This window comes from Sebastes umbrosus, chromosome 11 (genome assembly GCF_015220745.1).
Source record: "Sebastes umbrosus isolate fSebUmb1 chromosome 11, fSebUmb1.pri, whole genome shotgun sequence".
NCBI classification, from domain to species: Eukaryota; Metazoa; Chordata; class Actinopteri; order Perciformes; family Sebastidae; genus Sebastes; species Sebastes umbrosus.
This window is the reverse complement of record NC_051279.1, coordinates 3,218,601-3,226,833: the sequence shown is the minus strand read 5'-3', so window position 1 is coordinate 3,226,833 and position 8,233 is coordinate 3,218,601. Positions and strand designations below refer to the sequence as shown.

Below are 8,233 nucleotides of genomic sequence, written 5' to 3'. Positions count from 1 at the left end.
AATAACAACAATAATAATAATATTAATTAAATTCTCTCCATTATTCCTGTTGCCCTTAAGTAATTAATTAGAAGATTGTGTACTTTCTTAGATGTCTTTCCTAGCAGATTGTAACATTTCCATCATCTACTCCTGATAGCAATTCCCTTCCTTCTTTGTCATATTTGTTGATAAATAAATAAATAAAATTTAAAAAAAAATAAATAAATAAAAAAAAAAATAACAATAACAATAAAATAAAAAATAATAATTATTAATAATAATAACAATAATAATAATAATAATAATAATAATAATTAAATTCTCTCCATTATTCCTGTTATCCTTAAGTAATTAATTGGAAGATTGTGTACTTTCTTAAATGTCTTTCTTAGCAGATTGTAATATTTCCATCATCTACTCCTGATAGCAATTCCCTTCTTTCTTCGTCATATTTGTTGCACTCTATAAGAACATGCTTGACAGTTTCCGGTTTATTACAGTGCGTGAATAGTCCAGTTGGGTGCTTGCCTATTCTATGGAGTGGTTGGTTTAATCCTGTATGTCCTATTTTCAGACGGGTAATGACCATCTCTTCGCTTGGGCTCCCGCTCCTTATTCCACCAGCTCCTACATGTGTCTGAATACTGTACAGATGTCTCCCTGTGTCACTTAAGTCCCAGTATTCTTGAGAGAGTGTTGTGTCACTTCCGGGCAATATTAAAAAAATGTGTTGTGACAGGGAGGGGGGTTATAATTTAAGAGGAACATTTAATTTTAAAAAGCATTGTGTTCGTTCAAAAAAGAAGAGTATGTGTATTTCAGTCTGTGGGGTGGATTTGTGGAATGGGTTAGGTGATGGGTTGATGGGGAGCACAAATATAAATCAATTTAAAAAGCTATGCAAGAAAGATATTTTTGGGAGGTTTGTTGAGGAAGAGTTGTGTTAAGGGTTGGTTATATACTTTAACTCCGGATGGATTTGTGGGTTGTAAATAAATTTGGGATGCTGTTCATATATTCAACTTGGGATGTAAATAAATCTGGGATAGTTTTTATATTATATTATATTATCATTCTATGATGAGTTATTAGAGGAGAAGTGAGAAAGGGGTAGGAAAATATAAGTTTTTCTTCTACCTACTCCTTTTCGGACACTATAACTCTTGTTTTGTTTGTTATTATTTTGTATCTGTTTTTATTTATTTTATGTTCGAAATTAAGTCTTTCATTCATTCATTCATTCATTCATTCATTCTTCTTCTGCGGTTTTAATAACAACATCATCAGAGTTATATCCGGTTATTTCGCCCCCAGTCGCTCAGGATGTGAACAGAAATCTTGTGAGTGAGACAAAATATCTTTAAATGAGTAGCTGAGCAGTTAAAGATTAAAATGCATAATTACAAAAATATATATTAAAGGTCCCATATTGTAAAAAGTTATATTTTCAGGTCTTTTATATTATAAAGCAGGTTTAAGTGCTTTATAAATACTGTTAAACTATCAAAACGCTCAATATACAGAGAAATACACACAGCTCGTAATACATAAATTGTCCTTTTGAAACAAGCCGTTAGGTTTTCTTTCATTTTGTGATGTCAAAGACCATTTCACAGTTTCAAACGTAAACATTTTAAATGTGTCCCAGTTTATTTCCGGTTGCAGTGTATGTGAATGACATCAGCTGACAGGAAGTAAACATGGACCTAAGCTGTTGCCTAGCAACGCAATTGCGTTGCAATGCGCTAAAACTGAGCGTTTGAGACAGAGGGTAAATACAGGTATATTCAGGCAGACAGCATGAGGAAAATAAAGGGTTTTCTGAACATTACAACATTACAACATGTTCTAGTAGAAACATAAAATACAAGAATGAAAATGAGCATAATATGGGACCTTTAAAACGAATAAATAGTTGGTCACAAATTTAGCTGGTACAGTCCTAGGGCCCTATTGTGCTTCCTTGCCACTGGCAAAACATACTTGCTTGGTTGCTTAATAGAACAGAGCCATTGTTAATGTTATTAATTACACCTGTGGTCTTCCTGCAATGACATGTCTGCTATGACAAGATGTATTCTCTCATGAGCACTGTGATACACTTCCTCACTTGTGTAATAAATGATGCAAGTTGCATCACAGGTTGCGCTGCAGTCTTTCTCCCCCCAGAGGAACTTTAAAACACCGTCTGAGGATCACTTTGTGTTAGACATGCTGCAGCTGCTGTTGCAAATGTGATTGCAGCAGCAGACTGGTAAGACCAAATCAAATCGGAGTGCTTGTGTGTGTTTTAGAATAGACACAGGATGAAAAGATAAAGAAACACTCTTTTATCAAACCTTTTCATCTTTAATATATATATATAAAAAAAGAGCACAGGGTAGCAGGTCACAGCACAAATTGTTCAATTTGGAGATTAGGATAAAGATGGACCACCACTGTCTATTTAAGAGATCACACAATAGATGTACAATATATACAATAACTGAAAATTACATAAACTATGCATTACCATCAGTGTGAGGATGAATCTGAAGTCTACTGTGAGTTTAATGTAGCAGATGAATCATGTTACTTCTCCACAGTGAGCTCAGAGGATCTCCAGGTAGATGGCTGTGTCTGCATCGCCCCCGGCAGAGCTCTGCACCTCTCTCAAGCCTCTGACTCCCAAACCCGCTCGTCTGTCCATTCCTCCTCCTCCATCTCCTCCTCCTCCTCCTCCTTCTCTTCGTCTCTCCCCACCTCTTCTGCCCATTGGACGAATCTGAAAAAAAAAAAAAAAGACAGATGTTAGATGCTAATCCTCAAATCTGGGAATTACAGATTTTGGAGATTTTTGTTTATGCAATACCTTCTGATGCCAAGGACATAACCTACCTGCTTACTGTGGACAAAAAGAGGTGTGCAGTTCTGGTATACAAGTTGGTAGCTACCGTTGGTGTAGATATGAGTCACTTCTGTGCAGTTAATGTAGAGGGGCATCTGGTCCTGATAAATTCCCAGTCCTTCAGGGTACACAGCTGGGTGTCTACTCAGGACATGTCTGCGAGGGGCAGAACAGGTGCGTGAAACATCACAATGAGCAAGTGTGACAAATTTAAGTGAGCATTTAAAGGGCTGATTTGCATCACGTACTTTCCGGCTCTCTTTCGGCAGCAGTAGAACAAAAGAGACAGAAGGAATATGGCCAGGCAGATGGACACAGCAGGTATCACCAACCACAACAAAGGTGCCGTCTCTGTTTATGGACAAAAAGAACAGCGATGGATCAGCTTCTGATGTGAAACTATAATATAATAATTACAATTTTCCCACTTATATATTGTAATAAGATCTGGAAAAGATTTAAAAATGTAACAAACTTAGCAATACGAGGAAATATAAAATGGACTGCAGCAACTGTAAAGCTGTACTCGGTACAATAAAAGGTACAACAACATATGTTTTTTCTTTGCAGCATTCTGCAGCTTATTCTCTTCTACTTATGTTTCCAAGCTGCCGGCATTTAGCACAGGTGTTTAAGCACCGTTCCTACATCAGAGCAAATAAACAAGAGGCAGAGCTGCTGTCTTTTTGTTAGTGTGGAAAAAACAGTGCTTTGAACACACCTTCTCCTCCCTGCAGCAACACCAGGGAGTCATTTCCCAGTGCGTTGAAAGCAAAGCAGATCACAGGCTGAGGTTTGTCCATGCGGCCCCTCAGAGTGGCAGTTAGCGCGTCGGGCTCAGATGTTACCGACACGTTGTAATCACGAGGTGGAACGGTACCATTCACGCTCCAGGTGACTGCTGGTTTGGGGTTGGAGTCGACCGAACAGCGACACAGCACCTCCAGATCCTCCACAGCACAGCTGGAGGAGAGCCGGAGGATGACTGGTTTATCTGTAGGAGAGAAGGAGCACATTAAATGTATTTTTTATGTATGTGATATTGAAACTCACCAGATGGTGTTTACTCTGTACATATGGAACCATTTAAAGGGTATTTTTGTGTATGGACCTTTTAAAGGTACTGTTTGTAAGTCCTAACACGTATAAATCATTGCGGGTCGGTGTCCCATGCGCGCTCAGTACACTGTGACATCACTGTTTGGTGCGGTTACAGGGTGACCACACCCGACCAGTTAGATTGAAACAAACTTTCAACAAGAGAGGGAAGTGAAAGTTACTATTATTAACACATGCAGGTCAGGCTTGTTGTCAAATATATGTGTGTATGGCCATCGGAGGTGGAAGTAGGATTACATTGTACGTTCAGCGGCGTGGGTCGAGACTCTCCTCGACCAATCAGATTCTGTGCTGAGCAGCGGACCCTCATGTCCCGGGTCACGTTGAACACCCGGACTGAGTGTGTGCGCTGGTGGAGGTGCACCGTGCGGCCGTGTTGACTGTAGGACCAGCGGTACTCAGACACAGGAGGGTCAGCTTTACATGAGCAGAACAGCAAGGCACTGCCCCCCTCCTGGACCATCAAGGACTCGACCTGAACCATTACGTCTTTCGGTGAAACTATAGAGCATAAGAAAAGAAAAAAAGGTTTTAGTGTAAACTGAGCCAAGAGGCACAAAGATACTCGTCCAAGCTGTGCTTACATGTCACATGCAGATCCTTTGAAACGGAAAGTGCTCTGGCTCCGGGGTAGCTGACTTCACATCTGAGCCTGGGTTTCACCTGGTGTGACACGGTGAAGGACAGAGGGGCCAGTAACATGGGCCTGTGGGGCTCTGGGTGGAGTGTCTGTACCTCCTCAGGCTCAGTTCTGTTCAGTTGAGCTCCTCTCTCCCAGCTCCACTGCAGGGCAGGAGGTCTGGAGGGGCAGTGATAGCGGACGGAGCAGTTCAGGGTGACCAGCTGGCCCTCTGTGGCTGACAACATGCCGCTGATGACAGGAGCCTCGGGGGTGTCTGTCAGAGAGGAAAATCTCCATCATTACTGTGGTTTTAGTACTGATATGTATCTCGAGAGAGAAGAGAATAAAGAGGCAGTACAGTGACTCACCCACAACATCCAGATTGAAGCTCCTTGGCCTCCCCCACAGTAAGTCATCACCTCTCTTCAGAGTGATCTCAAACACTTGCGAGTCATCCTGGCTGATCCTTTCCATCTTCACTGAGCAGTCCCCATCTGTGATTCGCCCAAAGAGGGATGTCCGGCCTTGGAAATCCCGGCTCACTTGATCTCTGTCCTCGCTGTTAAAAGCGGTGCTGCGGAGAGGGAAGAAGCGGCCGCCGCCTCTGAACCTCAGCCGGACGTCCACCCTCTCCTTCTTCCCTTTGAGAGGATGAGGAGCTGGAAGAGTGAAAGAGCAGGGGATCACCACACAGGAGCCCACCAGCGCTTGGACATGGTCAGGGACTGAGGGCACAGGAGAGACGGCCTGGACCCCCCTCCACAGGGCTGCTGCTGTGATAGAGAAAGGAAAAAAATTACAAATGTAACTATGCCTTGTTCTAGGCTCAGGTTGTTATCAAGCCATTCAGACGTATAACTGTGCCTCATAATGTTGTCTTGATGTCTTTTCTAGTTTTAACTTCACCACTATGAAGTCAAAAAACATTTCCAGAGTGCATGGCCAATTAAAATATTTCTGTTTAAAGCTACAAAGCTCTCACATGTCTAACTGAATGAATCCCTTGAGATCTTCTAGAAAGGTCATCATAAAGAATTAGGGCTAGTAACGCGTTAACGCCAATGTGTTTTAACGCCACTAATTTCTCTAACGCATTACCGCAACTTGTGATTTTTAGGTCGTAGCGGGCTCAGTTTTAAAGATATGAAACTAGAAAAAAACCTAAGGAATCCATTGGTACCAACCATGTCATACTAGCTTGTTACAAAGGAGGTTAAATAACGCTCTAAACTTGCGCTATATTTTGGCGAGGAAAAACTGGCATAGCCATTTTCAAAGGGGTCTCTTGACCTCTGACCTCAATATATGTGAATGTAAATGGGTTCTACGGGTACCCACAAGTCTCCCCTTTACAGACATGCCCACTTTATGATAATCACATGCAGTTTGGGGCAAGTCATAGTCAAGTCAGCACACTGACACACTGACAGCTGTTGTTGCCTGTTGGGCTGCAGTTTGCCATGTTATGATTGGAGCATATTGTTTTATGCTAAATGCAGTACCTGTGAGGGTTTCTGGACAATATCTGTCATTGTTTTGTGTTGTTAATTGATTTCCAATAATAAATATATACATACATTTGCATAAAGCAGCATATTTGTCCACTCCCATGTTGATAAGAGTATTAAATACTTGACAAATCTCCCTTTAAGGTACATTTTGAACAGATAAAAAATGTGTGATTAATTTGCAATTAATCGTGATTAACTATTTAATTGATTGACAGCCCTAGATTGTGTATATAAACAGATTAACCAGCCGTCTAAACCACTGGGTCCCAACCTGGGGGTCCTGACCCCATAAGAGGTCGCCAAAGCTTCACGGGGGATGCAAGGCCTTCTTGATTTTAAAGGGTGTAAGACAAGGCAATTACATATTGAATCGGCTGACTGCCCTATCAAGGACACATTTTGAACTAACACGAGGTTAGACCAGCTGTATTTAGCTGCACTGTCTGCAAGTGCACAATATGACCCAGAACAATTTCGCAACAGATATATATTTAGAAAAGGGAAGAAGGCAACTGCACTTTAGGCTCTTGGAAAATCTACACGCTTTAAGTTTTATGCTCAGCGGATATTATGTCGGAAAAATACTTTAAAATCTAAATGAACTCGATTATTTCTGGAAACATTTGCATACGTATTCTCACACTGTCATCAACTTCACAGAGATAATAAATGAGCATTATTAAAGCGACAGAAATGATCCTCATCTGTGAATATAATGTAATCATCCACTACAGTATGTTCTGCAGGAGACATTCACAACATCTCCATCTCTTACAGCAATAATAACAGAGATATCAGGGGGAAACTTAATGAGGTTAGTGTGACTGAATAATGAATTTATACAGAAATCTGAAGCTAATCCATTACTAAAAAAAAAATCATAAATGATTAAATTACTCACCAAAAATCAGAGGACACACAAGAAAGACAGTGTCCACATGCATGACTGCAACCCTGCTCTGCCAGCACAGACAGAGGACAGGATGAACAGAGGAGCAAAGAGGGGGAAGTTGGAGTGTTTCATTGTGCTCCTGGTGCGAGGGCTTCACTTGATGCCTCCTCTTACATCACTCTTTCCATATCTTTAATATAATGCTGTTTACATTCATTCATTACATACCACTGAGCTCATTTTACAAATCAGCAATGGTAGGTTTACAACTTTACAATCATTCACATGGTCAAAAGATTCAAATGCTCATTCAAGCGGTGGAACTATAGGAATTGTTTGGAAAGAAAGAGCTCAGCAAGTATTTGTGAGACAACTCATGACAGCGGGTGAGTCACCCTCATGCTGTTGGTCATTTCCTCAAAGGCCCCGACAACTAAATGTGTTCATTTCTTAATCCCCTTTGTCGACACTGACCACACATCTCGCAGTGTGATAAAAGCAATAGCCATAAAAGTTCCATTGAAAGTTGAATAAAAATGATTAATGATTAACTTCTTTCTGCCTGACACTGATTTATAGCGACAATAAATATCCGTCAATGTAAGTAGGTCACTGCCGTTATGTAAGAGGACGGAAGCAAAGGTGAAAAGTGCCAAGCTACAACTTTTGTATTTATAGAGACTGTTTAGACCAGCGGTTCTAACTTTTTTTTCTCAAGGGATCTCTTTTGAGTAAACTGGAGACCCCTAACTAGAACAACCGATAAACTGTACAATTAACCAAAATAGTGAACGCAATAACTGCAGGAGGTTTGTGTAAAATTAGTGATTTCGATGAATTTTGAACAGAATATTTCCTCTGAATATTGAGTTATTTTTAGGAACTTTTAATACAATTCTCTGTCTGTAATGTATGTACTGTATGTATTATTATTATCTTTAAATTTCTAACAATCATACTTACATAACAGGCTTATTGTTTTACAAATTCAGTGAACACTTGGCCATTGTTCTATTAGCTCTTTTAACTGCGTACTTGTCTTATGCAGGACGAGGCTGTTTAGCAGAGAGGGAAGTCTCTGTGAATACAGCTTGTGTTCAGGTCTTCACTGTGCCCTTATCCTGTTAAAATCTATCTATGGGAAAAAGTCTTTTTGGGCCCAATGGCATCACGTGACGGACACGGAAGTTGCAGTACCGCCGTTTGACCACTACGAAAGT

At 40.6% G+C, this 8,233-nt stretch overlaps 1 protein-coding gene across 2 annotated transcripts; it reads right to left on the bottom strand.

The window, feature by feature from the left end:
* Window positions 1–2,315: 2,315 nt before the first annotated feature.
* Window positions 2,316–8,125, bottom strand: LOC119497773 (sialoadhesin). 2 transcript variants are annotated; one of them, XM_037786180.1, is made up of 8 exons: window positions 7,023–8,125; window positions 4,979–5,380; window positions 4,573–4,884; window positions 4,226–4,489; window positions 3,591–3,863; window positions 3,118–3,220; window positions 2,860–3,025; window positions 2,316–2,746 (listed from the first exon to the last, which is right to left on the bottom strand). In XM_037786180.1, exons 1-8 carry the CDS (start codon window positions 7,063–7,065, stop codon window positions 2,573–2,575), a joined length of 1,737 nt encoding a protein of 578 aa, XP_037642108.1. In that variant the 5' UTR covers window positions 7,066–8,125; the 3' UTR covers window positions 2,316–2,572. The 2 variants fall into 2 exon arrangements, with proteins under 2 accessions (XP_037642108.1, XP_037642107.1); XM_037786179.1 differs by having other exon boundaries at window positions 4,979–5,383; window positions 7,023–8,124.
* Window positions 8,126–8,233: the final 108 nt, after the last annotated feature.